Source organism: Neofelis nebulosa, chromosome 2, assembly GCF_028018385.1.
Source record: "Neofelis nebulosa isolate mNeoNeb1 chromosome 2, mNeoNeb1.pri, whole genome shotgun sequence".
In the NCBI taxonomy this organism is placed as follows: domain Eukaryota; kingdom Metazoa; phylum Chordata; class Mammalia; order Carnivora; family Felidae; genus Neofelis; species Neofelis nebulosa.
Window position 1 is genome coordinate 72323509 of NC_080783.1, and position 23098 is coordinate 72346606.

At 40.1% G+C, this 23098-nt stretch overlaps 1 protein-coding gene across 4 annotated transcripts in view; it reads left to right on the plus strand.

The window, feature by feature from the left end:
• The window catches only part of ITGB6 (integrin subunit beta 6), a 132711-nt gene that overhangs the window by 99844 nt on the left and 9769 nt on the right, over nt 1-23098 (plus strand). For all 4 annotated transcript variants that reach the window (XM_058715177.1, XM_058715178.1, XM_058715176.1 and 1 more), the window contains 6 exons: nt 1965-2099; nt 2321-2738; nt 8371-8593; nt 11135-11232; nt 16202-16321; nt 21928-22094. In XM_058715177.1, coding sequence (XP_058571160.1) covers nt 1965-2099; nt 2321-2738; nt 8371-8593; nt 11135-11232; nt 16202-16321; nt 21928-22094 — 1161 coding nt within the window. The remainder of the gene's footprint in view (nt 1-1964; nt 2100-2320; nt 2739-8370; nt 8594-11134; nt 11233-16201; nt 16322-21927; nt 22095-23098) is intronic.

Here is a 23098-nt window from a genome sequence, read left to right on the forward strand (position 1 = left end):
GTCAGTGACTTAGAATTTGGAGGAAGGCGGGTCATATTACTATGCAGTTGGCAAAATTATACTTAAGGAAAATTTGAGGTTGAATATGCTTTTAAAATTCCAGGAGTATACGGACTCAAGTCTTCTTAGATGAACTGAAGTATTACTTAATTCATAATGTTTTACAACTTATTTTTATTTTTTTTTATTTTTAAAAGTTCTGTTTTGTTCTCTAGAGACTTTTTATTTTGCAAAAGAAACAAGAATAAAGTCTACATAATAACACTAGCTTTCCTCATAACAAATAGCTCTTTCCTCTCCTTCCCTGACATTCTTCCTCCTGTAAAACCTTGCCTTTATCTCCCTTCTGCCATAACCCATATACTTCCTATCTAGTCTTTCTTTCTTCCATCTACGTCACCATATATACCAACCACTCCCGGTTCCTGATCCTCATGCCTCAGGCCGGGGTGAACGCAACAACGTCCCAGCTTTCTTGACTCCTGTCTTCCTACCACGTCTGTAAGTCTGTAAGTCTGATAGACCATGAGTCTGTCCTGCACACACCTTCCAGAGAACTTCCCTGCAGCTGTATTTTCAGTAGAACAGGCCCCTGCTTCAAAGCTATAGGGAATGTTTCCCATGGGTCTTAACTCATCTCTCCAAACCTCAAGGCTATTTGTTGTCTGGTGTCTCCCAGGAGTTGGGGCTTCGTCTGAGCCCCACTTGTCTGCGTTCCACACCACTCTTGGCCCTGAACTTTCTCTTTTCTGGTCCCCTCACCTGAAATACCACTGTCATCCTCTCCACACATCTACATCCAACATAGCCATTAAGGACCTCTATACTTCCAGCCTTCAGTGACCACTCTGTTTTCTGAACTGTCCCAAACCCACATCTGTGTTATGCAATTTTTTTTAACTTAGTGATACATCAGTTGACTTGGACATTAACTGCTCTACTTGTTCCATCTGGTTTTTTTTCAGCAAAATGATAATCATCTTGAGGGCACAAATCCCATTTTACACTCATCCCCCAGACCTGACTCCACACTGATAATGTACGATAGGTACTTGATAGATTCCAATATTGATTTTAAGGAACAGTTTCTCCCACATTTTAACATCTCTAAAATCGGGATGTGTTTTATGATTAATGGTGTCTTACAAATGCTGTCAACTGCAAATGTATGAAATCGGCTGTAACTGTACATGTAGTTGTCACCTGAATTCATTACGTTCACCATTGGTAGGTAGTGCAGGTGTTGAATGTGATTGCCTTTTTAAAATACCTTCAAAAAGTTTGCACTATGATTTGATACGGAAATGAAAAGTTATTGTGTATGCAGAAATGTACCAAAACAGAGCAGCAGGGTATCAATTTGATATCAGTGAAGCAAACACTCATTGTGGAAGGAATGACTATAATTCTGTATTCCGTGCAAAGCAACAACCAGCTGCTTTCTGTGACCTAAGAAATGATGATACTTACAAGTAAAGGAAGCTACTATATTTTGTTACTGAGATGCAAGCAAAAAAATAAAAAAGGCTTTTATATGCCAGGCAGTACAACTGAGGGCTGGAGAATTTGCCAAATCCTTCAGAATGTGTACAATAATTTTCAAAGAAATGATAGACTGATACGATTGATTTAGATGTTGCACAGAGCGATCTTGAGATATTTTGTCATAATGTCATTGTCATAAAATAATGGTGTGTTTTATAATTGATGCCATCTTAGATTCAATAAAATGACATGTATTTGTGTGTGTGCGTGTATGCGTGCCTGTGTGTGTGTGTGTGCGTGTGTGCGTGTGTGCGTGTGTGCATGTGTATCTTGCTGGCTTTGTTGTTTGATTGATGGTATGGTGAATTTCTTCTAGACTCAATTTAATTTTATTCATTGGAGCTTAATGAACATGATTCATGGATTCTTCTGGTTGTATTTTGTGGTTGTGACTTTAACTCTTTGTGTCCTCACCAAAGGAACTCCGGTCTGAGGTGGAACTGGAAGTGTTAGGAGACACGGAGGGACTCAACCTGTCTTTCACAGCGATCTGTAACAACGGTGCCCTCTTCCCACACCAAAAGAAATGCTCTCACATGAAGGTGGGAGACACAGTAAGTAGAGGGTCAATAGATTGTCTGAAAAAAAATATTCAGGTAAGTCAGAAGTTACCTTATTGCACCGAAGCTGAATTTTTTTCCTTTCAAGACTTTCAAAAGGAATTTTCAAAAATTTCGTAAGAAATGCTTTGGGAAGAGCCGATCCCCATGCAGCTCTGTTTCCTCCCATGCATTTTGGGAGGCTACAAGAAGATAATTAGAGCGTTCTTTTCCAGGCTTCATTCAACGTGACCGTGAGTATACCAAACTGCGAGAGAAGAGACAGGCACATTATCGTAAAGCCCGTGGGGCTGGGGGACACCCTAGAAATACTTGTCAGTCCGGAATGCAACTGCAATTGTCAGAAAGAAGTGGAAGTGAACAGCTCCAAATGCCACAACGGGAATGGGTCCTTCCAGTGTGGGGTGTGTGCCTGCAACCCTGGCCACATGGGTCCTCGCTGTGAGTGCGGGGAGGACACGCTGAGCACAGACTCCTGCAAGCAGGCCCCGGATCACCCCTCCTGCAGTGGAAGAGGCGACTGCTACTGTGGGCAGTGCATCTGCCACTTGTCTCCCTACGGAAACATTTATGGGCCCTACTGCCAGTGTGACAACTTCTCCTGCGTGAGACACAAAGGGCTGCTCTGCGGAGGTAGGCGGCGTCTAAGTCCACCTCACACTGTGGCTGTGCAAGTATCGAGGAGGGGCCTTGCATCCTTTGAACCTTCCACAGTTGCCTGGGCATAGTAGGTGCTCAATAAGTATTTGCTGATCAAGTGAGTGGGTTAATCTCTAGACGAAAGGTAACTGATTTTCTCTTGTAGTTTTTCTGGCTCTTACATTCTCTTGGGGTGAGATGCCTGCCAATTCAATTTACATCTCTATTGTTGTTTCCCTAAGAATAAGTAGGCAAAAGAAGGTTCTTTGGTTATTATCCAGGCTTCACAAAATTGCATGTAATCTGAACTCTATTATCTTCCAGACTTTCCTGGATCAGGTTTCCAGATATCTTACCCAAATCTTCTTAAAAAAAAAAAAGGGGGGGGGGGCGCGCCTGGGTGGCTCGGTCGGTTAAGCATCCAACTTCAGCTCAGGTCATGATCTCACGGTCCGTGAGTTCGAGCCCCGTGTCGGGCTCTGTGCTGACAGCTTGGAGCCTGGAGTCTGCTTCAGATTCTGTGTCTCCCTCTCTCTCTGCCCCTCCCCTGCTCATGCTCTGTCTCTCTCTCTGTCAAAAATAAATAAACATTAAAAAAAATTAAAAAAAAAAAGAAAATTTTTAAATAGCAGAAAAGTGTATGTTTTAAAAATCCTTTGCACATGGAAAATTGCTACAGTTTAAGACCTAGTCTAAGAATAGTTTAAGAATAACTATTATAAAGTCATTCTGATATATATCCATATATTTAAGTATAATCTATCTGCATAAGAATTACAAATGTGTTCATATTCTTTAAAATGATATACATTTGTGTTACAACTGGAATATTAACTAACTGCTGAATTGAAGCTCCCAATGTCTCCCTTTTGCACAGTGTGTGAACAGGCACCTTTTCAAAACAGAAAGCCATTATCTGTAAAGAAAACTAAGCAAGTTATGTTTTCAAACCACAGTGTCGGGAACATATAAAAGAGACTGATTCTCGGGAAAAAAAGGCCTGAGAAGAGCAGCCTCAAAGAATTTCAGGCTCTTTGAAAAAACCGTGTGATGCCTTTAGAAGCATACCTCCATTTCATTTCTTTGCGGTGGCTCCTGCTATCAACAAGTTCCTCCGGAGGCCGCCTTCTTTCTTCTCCCCAGAGAGTGAAAAATTTAGGGTCTGTCCAGACTGAGACACTTTTCTCTCCCCTTTCATTCAGAGGTCTATTTCCTTATTTAATGGGTGTGTTTCCAAACCCATATCAGTTCTCTTCTCACAAGATTGCAGGCAGGAGACAGCCTGAAGCCTGTGGCTGTCACCATGTCTTGAACAGAATATGCTCCGCAGATTCCCAGATTGCATCTCTCATAAAACTCTTTGAATAAAATATGTTCTCAAAACATTTGAAATTACCTTTCAACAAAATTCTATGTGCAGCCTAATATGATATGGTAGCAATAGTACCCCTACCTATATTTCACCCTTTAAATCTTAAATCAAAGAATTCCAGAGCAGTCCTGAACTGTGCTTAGCAACACAGTTCTTACCGTTTCTTAATGGTCTTCTACTGCATTTGGTACCACGCATGCACACGGAATTGAACTCTTTAAAAAGAGTGGACTTGATCTGTGCCTCGTAGTTTGAGAGGTCTGACAGTAGGGCCTCTCTTTGTATCAGATACAGTGATTGCTAGAGAAGTTCTGTCTAGAAAATGCGATTATTTCTGCAGTTGGACTAAGAAAACTTCACCAATGCCAGGTTCCTTCATATTTGGGGATACTTTACAATTCTCAATCATTACTGTTTCTCAGAAGCTATTTTGCTTGTAGCAACATCGCAAAGGATGTTACTAGATCATTAGTAACTTTCTCTTTAAAAAGGTATAATAAAAGCAAGTACTATTATTCAAATTCAACAAATAGTTGTGGAGCACCTACGAGGTGCCTGGCATCGCATTTCGCGCAGGGATGAAAACTGTGACTGGCTCTGTGGTTACTGTCGTTTGTAACAGAGGCCAGAGTGTGCTACCAATTCACTTCTCGTGCAGATCTCTCTGATTTTACAACTAATTCGCCCTGCAATGTGCCACTTCTCTGAAGGGCTATTACCACAAGGTTCTTCTTCGTATACTTCCTTTCATCCACCTATAAGTACTCCATTGATTTATTCCCTTGCCCAAATTCCATTAGTCCTTTGTATTTTGATTCTAAGAGACGGGAAACTAACAGGCAGAAGGCATTACAAAAAATACTTCCTGCCATTATGCACTTACAATTATCAGTCAATGGCATTCCAGAAAGATCTATCCCTCTGAAAAGAGCCTGACCATTTTTTTTTTATCTTTGTTTATCATCTTGCCTCTGCATGAAGCCATTGTGTGGGTCTTGTTGTTGTTTTTGTGGTTGTGGTTATATGAGCAGGTACTTTAGATAATTGGTTACTTGTGAATATCAACTAGCAACGATATGGTGGATGGTTCTGGAAAGCCCACAGAAAGGTTTCTAAATTCTGACAGAAGCTCTTGGAAGAGTTTTCTAAATTTCTGCTAAATAATTCTCTTTTTGTAGAGTTTATTTTGAGAGAGAGAGAGAGAGAGAGAGAAAGGGGGAGAGAGAGAGAGAATCCTAAGCAGGCTCCACACAGTCAGTGAGAAGCCCAACGTGGGACTTGAACTCATGAACCATGAGATCATGACCTGAGCCAAAATCAAGGGTCAGACGCTTAACCAACCAAGCCACCCAGGCGCCCCTCTGCCAAGTAATTCTTACATGCAGTGATACACTTGGGCATTCGCAAAGGAAATGCACATTTCATTTGACAATATTTATAAATCATATTAATTTTCTGGAATAAACTTCAATATAGAAATCTATCCCTATTATGAGAATAAGTTTCCCCTTTTGCTGAGGAAGGAACAAAAAGCAATTGTAATTTAGAGGATGATTTAGATGAGACATGTCTGCTGCAAGTTCCCATGTGTCTCCTCCTTCAAGCAGCTTTGCTCTGCCCTGGGTTTCTGCAGCTTTGCTCTCATTGATCTCCTACCTCTCAGTCGTCCTGGTAAGATCCTTTTTTCTGATCACACTTTATTTATTTTTTTTTATTTATTTATTTTTTTTTTTTAATTTTTTTTTAACGTTTATTTATTTTTGAGACAGAGAGACACAGAGCACGAACGGGGGAGGGTCAGAGAGAGAGGGAGACACAGAATCTGAAACAGGCTCCAGGCTCTGAGCAGTCAGCACAGAGCCCGACGCGGGGCTCGAACTCACATACCGCGAGATCGTGACCTGAGCCGAAGTCGGACGCTTAACCGACTGAGCCACCCAGGCGCCCCTTTTCTGATCACACTTTAAATGCTGATGCTCTCTAGGGCTTTTTTCGCTCTATCTGCTTTCTCTACCTGATCCACAACAGCTTTAATTGCCATCTGTCTCTGATGGATCCAAATCTCAAAACTCTCTCTATAGATATAGATACATAGATACATATATCTGTCTATTAGAATGTCCCACAGGCCCCTCAAACTCAACAGAGCCAAAAATGAACTCATCATCTTCCCCACCCAAAGATGCTCTTCTTCCTCTGCTTCAGAACAATGTATTCATTCAACAATTAAGGACTACTCTGTGCCAGGCACCACGGATAAGGCAGCGAGCATGAGCTGGCAGCCTCCATTCCAGGTCAGTGAAAAGGTGCACCGTTCACTGAGCAGCCCAGTCTGGTTACCTGGGGAAGATTCCATCCCTCTCTCTCTTCCCCTCTCCCTCCACTCTGGCAGCAAGTGCACTATGCCCTGAGTATTCCAACCCCTGAACTGTATCCCCTTTCCTCTCCATCCCCACTGGCACTCTTAGGGCCTCATGTCTTCTCGCCGCTACTGCTGCAACACCTTCCCGAGTGGTTTTCCTATCTCTCGTCTGACCCTCTCTACTGATGCCAGGATATTACCAGACACATATCTATTTGTTCAGTCTCTCCTCTACTTAAAATTCCATAATTGTCAGGATAACAGGTCTTACTTTAGTCCATAAAGCTTTTCATGTGATTTCTGTGATGTGATGTGATTTCTGACTTTCCATGGATCTTTCCAACCCCCGCCTCCTCCAACCTCGCCTCCTGCCACAGCTCCTGTGCACCATTGGCTCTGTCTATATGAAACTACTCTGGGTATCATGCAGGTCACACAAGGGGCACCTGGGTGGCTCAGTTGGTTAAACGTCCCACTCTTGGTTTCAGCCCAGGTCATGATCTCACAGTTTCATGAGTTCAAGCCCTGAATTGGGCTCTGGGCTAGCAGCTCAGAGCCTGCTTAGGATTCTCTTTCTCCCTTTCTCTCTGCCCCTGCCCCAATTGCACTGTCTCTGTCTCTGTCAAATAAATAAATAAAACTTAAAAAAAAAAAAAAAAGCCGGTCCCATGATTACACACTTCTGTCTTTTACCTATGCTTTTTTGTCTGCTTAAAATGCATATAAACATCTTCTATCTTTTATCTGTATCTTCCAAATTCAGCTCAAGCATCACCTCTTCTGGAGAGGTCTCCAAATCTCTGGTCCAATTTGGAAACTCTCCTTCTGTGTACATAACACTTATCACACTGCATTGTATTTATTACTGGTTGTATTTATTTGCCTGTCTCCAACACTAGCCTATAAGCTTAGTGACCTTATTTAATTTTGTATCTTCATGCCTAATGCAATCTTTGGCACATGATATATGCTCAATTAAAGTTTCTTAAACAAATGAATTTGTTGAGCACTCACTGTATGCCTGCAGGACATCTAATTGGTGAATGTGAAGTAGAAGATTTACACATTATCTCATCTGACCACACCGCTGTAAGATTTTATTCCCTCTATTTGATAGATGAGGCTTTTATGATCACTCAGCTTGAATGATGTAGAGGTGGGTATTACCCAGGTCTGTGCTGCATCTCTATCTTATGGCACCATAATTAAAAGGAAAAAATTGTAAAAACAATTTAAATACACACACACACACACACACACACACACATAATCACACCCCCTCCCCACCCCCACCCCCCACAAGTTGCTGTTATAGGCTTCTGGATTATCTCATTTCATCTGGCTCTAAGTTCTGTTTGATATAACATCAGGTAATCATATCAGTCTTCAGTTAAGAGACCAGATCAATAAATATACATACTTAGCAAAATTTGTTCCATAAAATATATCTATGCTCACTGCTTCCCCTCCCACCCCCACTCGCTTTTTTCTCATTCTTCTTCTTCAGTCTTTCTAATGGTATTTAAAGGCAAAGAGAAGGGGTGCCTGAGTGGCTTAGCCTGTTAAGTGACCGACTTAGGTCACTAATCATGATCACTAGTCATGATCACTAGGTCACTAGTCATGACTAGGTCACTAGTCATGATCTCACGGTTCATGGGTTGGGGCCCTGGATCGGGCTCTGTGCTGACAGCTCAGAGCCCGGAGCCTGCTTCGGATTCTGTGTCTCCCTCTCTCTCTGCCCCTCCCCTGCTCACGCTCTGTCTCTCTGTCTCTCAAAAATAGACATTAAAAAATGAAAAACAAATAAATAAATAAAGGCAAAGAGAAAAGATGGCCCCAGAATCAGAAGTGGCGTGGGCCCTAAGCATCACCGGGTGTTTGTTTTACAGATAACGGCGACTGTGACTGCGGCGAGTGCGTGTGCAGGACGGGCTGGGCGGGCGAATACTGTAACTGCACCACCAGCACCGACTCCTGCGTCTCGGAGGACGGGGTGCTCTGCAGCGGGCGAGGGGACTGCATCTGTGGCAAGTGTGTTTGCACGAATCCGGGGGCCTCTGGACCCACCTGTGAACGTTGTCCTACCTGTGGCGATCCCTGTAACTCCAAACGGTAATGTCTCAACTTCCCTTGGTCTCTTTACTCGGACCTCATATTGCTTTTGGTGGGTTTGTTCTCCGAGCATCCGCCCAAATACACAGACCCACAGGGCCCCTGTGATCGTCAACCTGGAACGTCAGTGTCCGACTTGACTCTTTCTTTGTCCTGCTTATCCAGAACCACAGTGTCACTCACATTCCTGCTAGAAACAAGCCTGGGGAAGCTGAGCTGATGTCCCACACTGATAACATCAGGTGGCCTTTCACTTACAATACCAGCCACACAGAAGCAATACCCTGGAGGTAGACTGAGGACATCCACATTCAGTACCTTTTCAGGGGAAACAGACAAGCTTCTTTCTTATCTAGAAGTTTAAAGCTTGACCTTCCTGATTCATTCCTATCTATAGACTCGTGGAGGCAAAAAGGCAGAAAGAGGATCTTGGCTTTCCATTTCTTCCCTCTTCTTTACCTCTCATGCCTTTTGGCACCTCCCTCTGGTTGTCATTCTACACAGCTATTGTGTTTTGTATTTTCTTTTATACCAGATGAACAACAACAACAACAACAACCTGTTTTTGTTTTCCAGTAAAAAAAAAAAAAATCTATTCCTTTGGTTGCTAGCTAACTTCTTCATGGGTAGTGGGCAACATTTATAGGTCAAACAAAGCAAGTCTCCAAATGGGCTGTGTGATGACACTGCAGAATATAATTTATTATACAGTGAACGCTGCTTAAGCAGTTCATAGTTTCATTAACTCAGTACCCAACATGGTAACATTTGCATTTCCAGTGTAAACAAAGTAAGCAAATCAACATTCACTCAGTGACTCCTCACCATTCAGGTGTCAAAACTTCTCTGTCACTGTGCCTGGACATATGCCAAGAGATGTGTGGGGACATAGTTAGACTTAGTTGAACAGAATTAAATGTAAAATGTCCTTTCAGGATGTTTCTCCCGTTATTTATCTGCTTCACCTTCTCTGTAAACATGATTTAATTTAAATCTGGTTTATATAATGTGAAATTAACAAACCAGGTAGTTTGAATTTGAGGGATCAGGTAATCTCCTTGGTGTTTATGTTAGCTTTGAGTGTTTATATTAGCTTTGAGATGTGCCCATTCTTCCATTTATTCATTCATACATTCGTTTATCAAATAGATATTAAGTACCTACTGTTCACCAAGGGCACATAATGATGACTGAAACAGTTATAATTCCTGCCATACCAGGTGCTAAGAATCTAGTGGGAAAGACAGACATTTTTTAAAGTAATTATAATGATATCTGAGCTGACAGTTACAATAAGGGATATAGAGGGGACTGTGGCACTATATGGCAGGCCTACCACCCTAGCTTGGGCAGACATCAATGAGACATACAAATGGTAGAGGTTTTAAGGGTTTCCACAATGTCCAGCAGACCCCTGCAAAGCCACTCTAAGTAAATATATAACCTAGATAAATGCAATATACTTGCAATGCGAAGGCAATTTCCAGACAAGACTTCTCTCCCCACCCCCACGTAAACTGCTGCTTCTTAGCCCTTCCTACAAAGGAATTCAGAGGTTTGCACTGTAAGAGAACTAACTGGCAGGAGTCAGGGAAGGCTCGCCTAGGGCACTGCAGTTTCAGCCGATACTGAGGGAAACACTGATGGCACGGCTGTGGGGAATGTTTCCAGCACTTACAAGAGCATACATTTGCATGGCCTGGGGAAGAGAGAGAGGCAGGATGATGAGTGCCCATAGTAAGAGAACTTTGGCTGTTTTGGATTACTCCCTACAGAATCTGGTTATAAAGTGATTTTTAGCACAACATTAATTCAGAGTCTGAGTTTTACTCTGCTGTGGAGACATCATTAGAGAAGCTTAATTCCTGGGCTATGTTCTTGAAAATACACTTTTCTGTAAGTAGAGTTCGTTTATTAAAAAGCCCACATTAATGGGGACCCAAGCTGTAACCCCAGCTTTTGAAAATATGCCTATAAGGCTTAGACTCATTCAAAATAGCTACAGACAAGTGAATCTTTGAAATAGCCTTTCATGACATGTATGAATTCTTAGAATTCTTCTCAAAACAGATGATTTCTGTTAAGAAATTAAAACTTTGTTTAGTCATGAATCATATTTTAACAGCATAAACCTTTCCTAGGAAAATGTAAACTGAACAACAACAACCAAAAAAAAAAAAAAAAAAAACCCTAAATCAAACACCAAAATAAGTGTGTCTTATTATTGGGTTTTTTTGTTTGTTTGTTTGTTTGTTTGCTACTTAACCAATCAGAAACAATTATTACAGATAAATGAGGATAACAGCTACTGTCAAGCCTGGTTCAGGAAACACTGATTACTAAGTGGAATCAGAATAAAGCAGTTTCCTCTTGAACATCACTCAAATATCTTTCTGAAAGTAACAAAAAGCAACATCCTTTATGAGACACTCCTACGTCATGAGCCATAGTAACAGCATTAAACCATTAAAGCAATAACCCAGCTACATATCTGTTTTCCAACAACATGAACTGATAAACTCTACTGAATAATGTTCACAGGAGCTGCATTGAATGTCACCTGTCTGCCGATGGCCAGGCCCGAGAAGAATGTGCTGACAAATGCAAACTAGTTGGTGCGACCATCAATGAAGCAGAAGGTTGTACTTGTCTCCAGTTGCTTTCTTTTTCTTAACATAGGTTTTGAGAGACAGAAACGCCATGAAGCGCTTTTCAGTAACTCAATCTCATTTGAACCAGGGCATTAGTTCAACACTAGTGTTGTTGTTGTTGTTGTTTTAAGTTTATCTATTTTTTGTGAGACAGCGGGAGAGGCAGAGGGAGGGAGAGAGAGCATCCCAAGGAGGCTCTGTACTGTCAGCGCAGAGCCTGACACGGGGCTGGAACTCACGAACTGTGAGATCATGACCTGAGCCAAAACCGAGAGTCAGATGCTTAACCGACTGAGCCACCGAGGCGCCCCAGCAGCATTAGGATTTAAGAGTAAATGCATTCCGTAAGGCTAAAAACATGATGGCTTGGGATACAAGCAATTTAAAGTCATAGCTATTCTATTTGGCTTCAGCTCTGTTGGCAAGTTCACCTCTGCTTCACGAAAAACAACTGCAGAGAATTCCAGAATGCTATGTTTTTAATTAGAAAATAAGAAAATTTGAAAAACAGCTAAATGTTAATCTCTTAACCTGAAATCACCCTCTATCATCTGATTGCCCTATTTGAAGACAGGACAAGGCAAAGTATGATATGGGTTTCCTGAGAGCAAGCCTCGGGCACAAGGCAGTTTCTGGTTAGTAGCCGTTTATTCCTCCACCCCTTCTCTGTGCTTTCTGAACATGAGTGTTACATGGCCACCCTTAATTCCCTGTTGCCTCACTCCCCTAAAACAAGAAGGGCCTGTTATCTTTAACTGCTAAGCAAATTCTGCTCTTGTTTTCACCTGTCATTTTAAAATTTAATTATTTAAAATAAGATTCTTTTTAAAGGCAAAATGTCATCTCAAATACTTAAATAGGTTGTATTTTAGCTGGCAAGGCCATTTAAACAAATAATTTGTAAAGAAGATGCCTGACTCCTCCTGAAGGGCCAATCTAGGGGGATTAGTTTTTCCATCGTCCCAAACTCTCTGCATTCTCATCTTGCTCAGGCAGAACCGCTCGCTGCCCTACACACATGAGAGCAGTGACCAAGATGTATCTCAGGCGAAGTGCAATAATCAAGACAATTTATGACACTCTAGGATACATATCTTGAAGAGACAGAAATAAAGAAATTAATTCATTTCCAAAGAGGAATAAGTGAGTGGCATTTATTGTTTTGAAAATTACCTACATTGTTTCAAAATTGAGATTTCTGACTGTGCACAGTTGAATATGCCTGCACGGAGGAGCATGATGAGTGCTCATAAAACTCCTCTTCTGTTCTTTTCTGGTGACTAAAGATAAATAGGCCGAATAGCCATAAATTGGACAAGATGGTGTGTACCTTACACTAATACTGAAAGCAGGATGCAGTAAAAGCACTGAGGAAAGTAACATTTGTGGACCGTCCACATTAGTAACTAGTTCAAAGTCAAAGCATATCCCCGGGCTTCATTTCACAGCAAACAGTTGAGATATTTAGCAAGTGTTTCTAAGAAATGGCTAAAAATTGCAGAAAAATGTCCTGCAAATTACTAGAACACCATTCACCAGCAGCATGGGAAATCTAATGTGCTAAGGGGATAAAAAGGAATAAACCTTGGAAACATGTAAGTCATGAACAGAGTTGCTATATTTAAATACACAGTTTTCAAGTAATTATCATAAATTCTTGGATTTCAGAGGAACACTGGGCCTCAAGTGGCATTTAAAGTATTTGCATTATTCTTTTTCTGTAATTAGATAAATTATCTTCAAAATAGGGGAATACAATTATTTGTAACTCAGAAACTGAAAATGTTAACTGGATTTCTAATACCATTTAAGGCACTAACTTTGTTGAATTTAAGAGAAAAAACATATTTGTCAGCCTGTGAATTAAAAAGTTACTTTTCTGGGGTGCCTGGGTGGCTCAGTCTGTTGAGTGTCCAATTCTAGATTTTGGCTCAGGTCATGATCCCAGGGTCGTGGGATCAAGCCCCATGTCAGGCTTTGCACTGAGTGTGGAGCCTGCTTATGATTCTCTCTCTCTCTCTCTCTCTCTCTCTCTCTCTCTCTCTCTCCCCCCCCCCTTTACCCCTCCCTTGCTTGTGTGCTCTCTCTCTAAAATAAAAAACAAAAATAAAAATTTAAAAGTCACTTTTCTAATGAGACTTTTATGAGTTCTATTTCAACTTATGCAGTTATGTCATTGATCACATCACCTTGAAATTATCATCATGTATTTGCTCTCACATAGGGTCTTCTCTTAGCCCCACCTTTTCCCGACAAGGATATGGAGAGTAAAGTAGAAGAGCAAAACTTTATAATCCAAATACATCGTTCCTCAGCTCTGCTGTGGGGATTTGTGTGAGCATTTCTAAAGACATGTGGCTTAACTTTACTCATTCCATTTTAGTGAAAGACCCTTTTTAATCTACCCCAACACTCATGTACTCAGAGCATTATTACTCAAAGTGTGTTCCATGAGAACACTAATTCTAAAAGTGTTGAATGGAAAATAGCATCCACGGTCATATAAATTTTGGAAATGGGGAGCTAAGCTTTTTGTTTATTTTGCGACTCCTGAAAAATTATGCACATTATATTAAATATGCATTGCGAATTTTCAGGAGAGGCATAGAAGGAATTGGAGTAAGGAAGGATTCCCAAACTTGTTTGACCACAGAACCCTTTTCTTTTTCCTTGGGAAACTGTTTCTCTGAGAACTACTGACCCAGCCCCAAAGCACAGGTCCTAAACACATAGGTGTCTTAATTCAGTGGTACAGATGGTTTATATTTCTATATCCTTCCTGAACCTTCCCAGATGCTGGCCTCCTCACCCCCATTCTCACATTTCTTCCTTTTCTAAGTATAATTTCATGGACTGCCTGAGACCTTATTTTCATTGTATTATTCTGGAGCAGCACTGCTGGCACTTATAAAGGAGAGTAAAAAAGAAAGGTCCATTTCTTAATGAACAACAAAAGAAAACCTTAGCAGCTAATTATGCAAATCTTCAGCCCAAGCTGGACTCTTTCATTGCACATTCAATAATACCATTTTAATACCCAAACACTACAAAACTGGCTAAATCTAGTCATAACAGTCATGAAAAGGAGTGGTGAAGTAATTAAAGCAAGAAGGGAGTCATGACGCAAAGGTCATATTAACAGTTCCATTAAAAACTTAAATAATCCTAGTGAAGTAAATTAAGCCTCCCTGTGCTTCAGTGTAGCTATTTAAAAGAAAATAAAAGAGCAAGATTAATATTACTGAAAGGAGTATTATAAGCTATCCACATATTTTCTACCTTAGAATAAAATGTTCTGTTAAGTAAACTTGGGAGGAAGAGTGGTTGTACACAGTCATGGTGGGGAGGAGGAAGGGGAGAAAAAACACTCTAACAAGAAAAAGCATATTCTCCAAGACTTCATGAATTCTAGTTAATTGGAGTGTTTTGGTAGGAGGACATGTGGTAAAGGTTATCTAAAAATGACCAAAGTATGAATTATATATGCAGTGCTATCGCATGAAATAAATGCAATAAATAAATCCCAGGTGATTTACATGATCATAAACATTTGGGAATGACCAGATGAGAATGATTTATAATTCGACTTCTTAATATTCTTATGTAAATAGATGCTTCTAATGGATTCAAAAGCAACTTTTTCACTTAAATTTATCATCTGAAATCTTATTAATAATGGTAAATGTTTTACTCATTCCTTTTTTTCATAGATAATATGAGCATTCTTCTTATAGACCCTGACGTGAGGTTTTTATCTTATAAATTAAATGCAAAACCAACTTAATATCTTCCTTCCTGTGGCTACAGCATTGTTGAACAAAAAATAGCATATTATTTACTTTGTTAGAATCAGAGGAACACATGTAGATTCTGTTTTGTTAAAGCTCATGTTTAAGCTAATGGGAAAAGTTATAGGTCTAGCAAGAGTATGTCTAAGGTTATCTGAGACTGTCCCAGTTTCAATATTCTGACTCATTGTGTCATCATACACTAATATTGGATCATATGTCAAAATTTTAGGTTAAAAGAAAACATTTGTTTCATTTACAGGTTGCTGAAAAAAGTTTTTGTATCATTTGTATCAAAAACAATATCATTACAAAGTCTCCAACTTAGAAGATAGGAGAATTTTAAGCAAGATTTTTTTTTTTAATTTGGAAAATGCTACATAATTTTGGCATAGATACCAAACCTCTAAAACTTCTGATAAATGGTACTAACATCTTGGATTGACCATTTTACTATATTTTCAGTTTCTGTATGACATTCATTTTCTGCCTCTTAAATAAGCTCAATAAGAGTTTATTTGAAAAAGATTTGAAGAAAACTGGATTACGTTTGTTTTTAAACTAAAAAAGGGGGTTATACTGAATAGTAGGCAAACTGTCAACTGGGTTCCTTTTAATCTGGGGTTTACTTTCATCCTACTAGTCCCTGAGCACATAAGACTTCAATGGCCATTTCCTGATATTAATGTATATTTACTGTTGTGACAATACATGACCATCAACCTGACTGTGGGAAAGGCCCCCTTAGAAGTATCAGTATCAGTTTGGGCTGTGCAGTCTTTTTCTGAAATGTAATCTAGGCTTCCTCCCAGATGCTCCCAGCCAAGAGGAACATACAGCCCTCTCAATGCCACAATCAAGGCCATTCTATTCCCAAAACAACTAGGCATACCTGCCTTCAAGTACTTTCACTCTATTGAAATCCTGCTCCCATTAGTTTGATAAGTGCATTTGATGGTCAGTACTGATTGACCACACCTGGAACTGTTCTTCTGGAACATGAGTAGAAACTAAAACCTCAGTGGTGGGAAAAATCCTATGTCCTTTTGATTCCTATGCTGCAATGTCAAAAATTCCTATTTGCATATTAAAACTCAATGCCACTTTGCTTTAAAAATAATCTCTTTTGGAATCTCATTTAATCTAATGAATGACTCCTTTATCTGCAGATTTTTCAAAGGATAGTTCTGTTCCCTGTTCTCTGCAAGGAGAAAATGAATGTCTTATTACATTCCTAATAACTACAGACAATGAAGGGAAAACCATCATTCACAGCATCAATGAGAAAGGTGGGTGGCATGCTTCTATTGTCAATGGTAAGTGATACTACGTGGGGGAGGAGGAAACAACCAGAAAGACACTTGGGGTAGCTTTCCACGAAAGGCATTTCCAGAATTTTGATGGAGTGCTTCTACTTTCCCAGGGATTGAAATATACCTGTTGAGAGGTTTGATATGGTCCAATGTCTGTTACTTAGACCACAAAACATGATGAGCGCATTTGTACCAACCATCATCTCCCCAAAAGCTGGCTGAGGGTTTGTAGAAAGATGGACTGACTGAATACAATGTAAGCAAAAGGTATATCTTTAAGAAAGGCTAACAGGGAGGAGCATAATACTCTAAACGGATGAGATTTGCATCAGGCAAACCTTGGCTCAAATCCTGCTCTAACCACTTAATAGCTGCTTGACATTCTGGAAGATACTTGCCTCTGAGTCTCCTCATCTGTAAAATGGGAAAAATAATAGTACCATCTTCTACGGGTTGACTCAAAGATTAAATGGAATAATGCATATAAAACATGTGCCAATTCATAACCTACAACAATGGGTCATTGAGTCAGAAAAGACATGAAACATCAAGTGAAGAAGAAAGTGATCCACAAAGGAAGTCAGGGTCCTTAGCTTCTTAGGTTTTCAACACACCAGCTCATGGAGTTTGCTTAGGACCTGGGAAGCTCTCAAGTAAAAATCTTGAAAATCTCAGAGAGAAGTTTATATTGGGTAGAAAAGAAAATAGTGGAAAAGATACTTTTGTCGAGAAGTTTTAAATTTTAGTATCAGACTCACCTGGGGAGCTTGCTCAACTGCCTGCATCCTGAGTCAGCAGGTGTGATGTCTGTCCCAGGACTCTGCATTTTAACACTACTCTGCTACAGATGGCTTCCAGACCTCCCTGCCTGCATTCTTAGATATTCACAAGTGCCTCACCTTTTCTGTCTTCAATTAATGATGTGTTCCTAAATCTTTCTGGCAGAAACGACACCTGCATTAAATCAGATCGCTCCAGCTCTCGTCAGCAACCTCTTCCTCCTCCTACCCCCAAAGGCGTGGAGCCTAAGTTCTGCCCCAGACAACAGCAGCAAGGGAAGGCTAGCAGGCAGATGTATTTTGTTGTGTGTGCTTGCTTATCAGTGTGTCAACAAAATAGTAACTCCTAAATTTGAAACCAAGGATATCAAACTGCCATCACTAAAGTGTGTAAAAACGAAAGCAATACCAATGTAACCAAAAAGTAAGTTCAAGATACTATAAACCAACCAAGAAAACATGATTAGAAAAATATCACAGTATAGTATTGGGGGTCAAGGGGAGGCAGAAGTCAGCACAATACAAGATACAAGAGTATGATTGTGACCTTGGCCTTGAAGTTCAGGTGGGCAGAATGCACCTGGAGACTTGCTCTTGCAAATCTCATATGAATCAACTTCTTTGAAATGCATATATAAAATGCTTTGTAGAGGCCATTAGTTAATGAAATTTAAGGTGAATCCTGCTGCACAAGGAAGAATTACTTAGTACAAAAAACCTGGCTCCTCATTATGTGTTTTATAAAGCCAGATTCGCGAACTACATCCCCCAACCCTCTACTTGTAACCATGGCAGTGGCTTTAGCAAGTTCTCGTGAAACATAATATTGATTCCATTGGAAAAACGAGTTTTAAGCAACAAAAATGAACTTCCAGAATTGTCTTTAATTCAGGGGCTTTTGTATCTGGTAGGTTTGATTTTTATTTTGAGTGTGTGTGTGTGTGTGTGTGTGTGTGTGTGTGTGTGTGAGTGGGGGAGAGAGAGAGAGAGAGAGAGAGAGAGAGAGAGAGAGAGAGAGAGAGAGAAACATGCCTTTGGCTGACAAATGCCCCCTCATTACTGAACAGTTGGGTTTGTGTGTGTGTGTGTGTGTGTGTGTGTGTGCTTCCACACAATCTGAGTGGCACATAAACATGACGTCCTTCTGAAAGCACTCAGACTCCCTGATGACTTTTTATTAAGGCTTTTTATTCTCCCTGTGCTTTTGTAGTAACGAAAAGTGAGGGGAAAATTACCTCCCTGAGGCTTAACAGAAGTCACCTGACAGCTGCAAAGATGCTTCTCCCTGGCAATATTCATGTTCCTAGGTAGGCCCCGAGCTTTCGGGGGCCCTGAGGGCAGAGTCTGCCCTGGAATCTGCAGGCCCTTCTCACAGCTATAAGACCAGAGAATCCCATGGCTGGGGATCAGAGGCAAGGATAGAAAGGAGGAAGTGGATGCTAAGGATTCCCACAGTCCTACAAACAGATTTAAATAGAAACCAAGTGAACAGTCAGTATCAGGGTGTGTGTGGATGTAGGGACAGCTTTGCTCATCTTTTTTCTTCCATCTGGAAAAACTTTCAGAGGATAAGAGCCACAGTCAAGAAATTACATTTGAGGGACGCCCAGGTGGCTCAGTCGGTTAAGCGTCCGACTTCGGCACGTCATGTTCTTGAGGTCTGTGAGTTCAAGCCCACATCGGGTTCTGTGCTGACAGCTCAGAGCCTGGAACCTGCTTCGGATTTGTGTCTCCCCTCTCTCTCTGCCCCTGCCCTGCTCATGCTCTGTCTCTGTGTCTCTCTCCTTCAAAAATAAATAAATATGAAAAAAAAAAAAAGAAATGATATTCAGGAGCCTTCCTGGCAGGGATGTGGATGTGGATTTTACACCCACAGGTTCCAACATGGAGGGTCCAGGTCCTTGAAGTCTTGAGAATAGAAAAGGAGGAAGAATGTATTTGCAGTTTTAAGAATAGGAATAACAATAACAGTAATAGTTCTCATTTATTGAGCCCATACTAATGCCTTATGCCAGGTATTGCTCTATATGTTTTACATGCATTAATTCTTTTAGCCCCCTCATGTAACAACCATATAAAGCAAGTATTGCTATTATTTCCATTTTACAGATAAGGAAATTGAAGCAGAAAAGTTTAAAAATGTGTTAGGTCTTGCAGCAATTAAGTACCAGTGCTGGTTGGGGAATTCTGGCAGGCTGGCTTAGAGCCCAGGCTCCTAACTCCTGTGCGATACTGCCTCCCACTGGCTGTACGATCGTAATAAATACCTGACTCCCCAAAATATGTTACATCAGCATCAATAGAAAGGTCATGCAAACCACACATGTAATTTAAAATTTTCTAGTAACTGCACCAAAGAGTCAAAATCTGGTGCAATGAATTTTAATCATATGTTTTATTTAATCCAGTCTATCCGAAATATTGTCAGTTAGCAATACCCAAACTATTGACATGCTTTATTTTTTTCCAAACTAAGTCTTCACAATCAGTGTGTATTGTATACTTACCACACCACCTAATTCAGAAAAGTCATGTTTCCATGCTCGGTTAGCTGCATGTGACGGAGCTAAAAGTTTGGACCTTAGAATTAGGTGGCAGTGGCCAGGACTCAACAGGCAATACTGCACACCGTGGTGGAGATGGCCCTCTTTCCCCACCTAGAAATATGTCTTCAGTCTGAGCATTTCAGGAAAAAACTAAAGAGAAAATAAACAGTGGAGATTTCTATTGTGTGATACCTGCCCTGGAACTTGGGCCGAAATCTTTTCTTGAGAAATGTATAATTTCTCAAGGTATAATGTATTCTCAATGTATAAATGTATAATGACTCTAAGTTCTTAAAAAAATTGTCTCTGCCAGGCTGTGCCTGTTCCTCCTTTATTTATTCTCTACTGTAGAGCCCTCCTAATTCACATTCTGGTGGCAGGGTCCTAGTAAGCTTCATCTTGCCTTCGGCAAGAACATGCTATGATGCCCCATCCCAAACATTTCATTGTCAAAGATGCAGCTAGTGTATATTCTCACTGACACACGCCTCCCACTTTCTTTGCAGGAGTGTTGCTAACCTCTTAGAAGCAGCTATGGTTCATTTGCTGTGCTAGAAACAGTCTTTAGATCTTCATACTGGGGTAGCTATTTCATTAGCTCCTTTACTTATTTCTGCATAATCTCCTTACATGTTTTTTTTTGTCCAAAGAACAAAAGTGTCTGAGGCCAAGCATCATGCTGTTGTGGGGTCATTAGTCCTGCTCAAATTCAGATCAGTTATAGATCCTTACCTTGAAAGCAGCATCACTCATCCCATGTGTATAACTCTCCTGATTAAATATCTAAAAGCAATAAGAGTTAGGCTAAACTAAGCATGATTCATTTCCTCCCCAGATACCACAGATTTGCCTCACTTCTTGCAGAGGAAGGCAGATATTTAATGATAATTTTTATGTGGGATTTTTTTTCCTCGTGAAAGCAAGGGGAGAGCTTAATTATAATGTTTCATTAAGAAATGTATCATCTCTCAGGCATATTGCAAGAATTATTAGTCATTCTGCTGTCAATGAGGGAAGGCACTGTGTAATTGTGAAATTATATTAATATCATCAATAGAGTCAAAATAACATTTCATAGAATGTTCAAGTTGAAAGGACTATACAGAAACTTTAGTTTCCCAAACTTCCCTGAAGATAAGAATCACTTGGGATACTGCTAATAATAAAAAGTCTGTGGCTCCATCTAAGACCCACTGAATCAGAATCTCTGGGCTCTAGGAAGCAGTGGATTGATTGATTGATTGATTGATTTATTATAAAATTTTAAACATTTTTATTTATTTTTGAGAGACAGAGAGACACAGAGGGTGAGCCAGGGAGGGGCAGAGAGAGAGGGAGACACAGCATCTGAAGCAGGCTCCAGGCTCTGAGCTGTCAGCACAGAGCCTGAAGCAGGACTCCAGCCCACCAACTCTGAGATCATAACCTGAGCCAAAGTCAGACGTTTAACCAACTGAGCCACCCGGGCGCCCCACTGCAAGCTGTGGATTTAATAAGCATAAGCACCTGAGCTCAACCTTATCCTCAGGGAAGTTAAGGGAACACTGAAGTCCTACACCTTTGTTTGATGGATGAAGGTCCTGGAACTCAGAGAGATCGAAGGACTTGATGGATTTCAGAGAGCTACATCAGATGGGAATTGAAACCACCTCCCCTGACCCCAGTCCAGGAACTTTCTAGGACACCAGAGCACTACATTAGTATTAAAATAAAACAAATAGCCATCATTGTCTTCGATTAAAAAAAGAAGCAGCGGCAAGTAGTAAACTTCTCAGGGGGTGGGTTTTATATAATTCTGAATATAATCTCCTAGACAGTTTATGTTTCAAGGAAATCCATAAAAAAGTAATATCATGTGTTTGTGTGTGAATGTGTGCACACATACACATTTCATTTCTATTCTATCATGTATCCAGAAGAGACCATTTTTAGGAATTAAACTATAGTCTTTTTCATGGTCCTTTACATGTTCTGTGTGTATGAACCTCATTCTTGGATTCTAACTCTTTTTGAGTCAGCCATTCAAGTATATATCCATTTGCTTTAAATAACAAAACTTTATCTTTTGTTCTACTTCATAGGAATAGGGCTATCTTTCAACAAGTAACTCATTTTTTTTTTAATTCATCAAAACAAAACTTGTTACAATTTTCCCTCTACTGGAGAAAAAATACAGTTGGACATTTTAATGAGAAATCTTTTCTCTGCCTCACAAGATTATACCATCTTCTTAATATAATTTTCTTTGTTTCCACAGACTGTCCAAAGCCCCCAAACATTCCCATGATCATGTTGGGGGTTTCACTGGCTATTCTTCTCATTGGGGTTGTCCTCCTGTGCATTTGGAAGCTGTTGGTGTCATTTCATGATCGTAAAGAAGTTGCCAAATTTGAAGCAGAACGGTCAAAGGCCAAGTGGCAAACGGTATGTAAACACTTGGGGGCTATCCCTTGTCTCCGGGAGAAAGTGACTCATGGAAGAGATGGGTGTCAGCTTTCTTCTGCTCTAAAAGAGAGTGATTTCACTGGTTCTTTCCCTACCCCTCTCACCATGTCCCTAACAGCTTTGATTTGTTGAGGACAAAGGAACCCAGATAGCTATTTGGGACCCAAATAACGCTCATAGCATACATTTGTCTCTCAGTGCAGTAGGGATTTCCCCCACTCTGAAGAGTCTCTTGAAACTCCTTATATACTGTTTAGGGACATAAAGGAGATACATTTAATCATTACCACCAGGAGGATCATTCAGGCCCCTCTTGATAAAGCATAGGTGCTGTATCTAAACACTTCCATAGATCAGTTGTGTTATAGCCAACAGAATAATGTTTGTGAGTAGTATTACAGTTCGTGCCAATTTCCATAGAAATACTCATTACTTATAATAAGTTACAATGCCAAGTTGAGAAGACCTTTTAAATATCATTCAGGTTAAAAAAAATATATATATATATATATATTTTTTATTTTATTTATTTTATATATATACGTATATATACGTATATATATATATATATATCATTCATTCAGGTAGTTCTTCTCAATAACAAATTTTAAACAGCTACCTGAAAAATACCTAAAAAGTGTCAACCTTTAAGTACGTATACTCAATAGATATAATTTATGTGTCTCCCCTTCACAGTAGACAAACACAAAACAGGACTCCAATTTTCTGTGTTTCTTTTCCACAGGAGAGATAATTACATTTCTAGAGGGCCATAGAAACAATTTCATGGTTTTAATTTCATCTTTCTATTTCTAATAGTGTGCCAGCTATCTAATAGCAATTATCTTACATTGCTGATTCTAAAAACAGTGATTTCACTGGAGAAAATACAGGCAAACGCAATGCTCTTTTGTGTTCATCTGCCCCAATAAGTTGATATTAACATTTTTTTCCCTCTAATTATATAGTGATATCCTCAATTC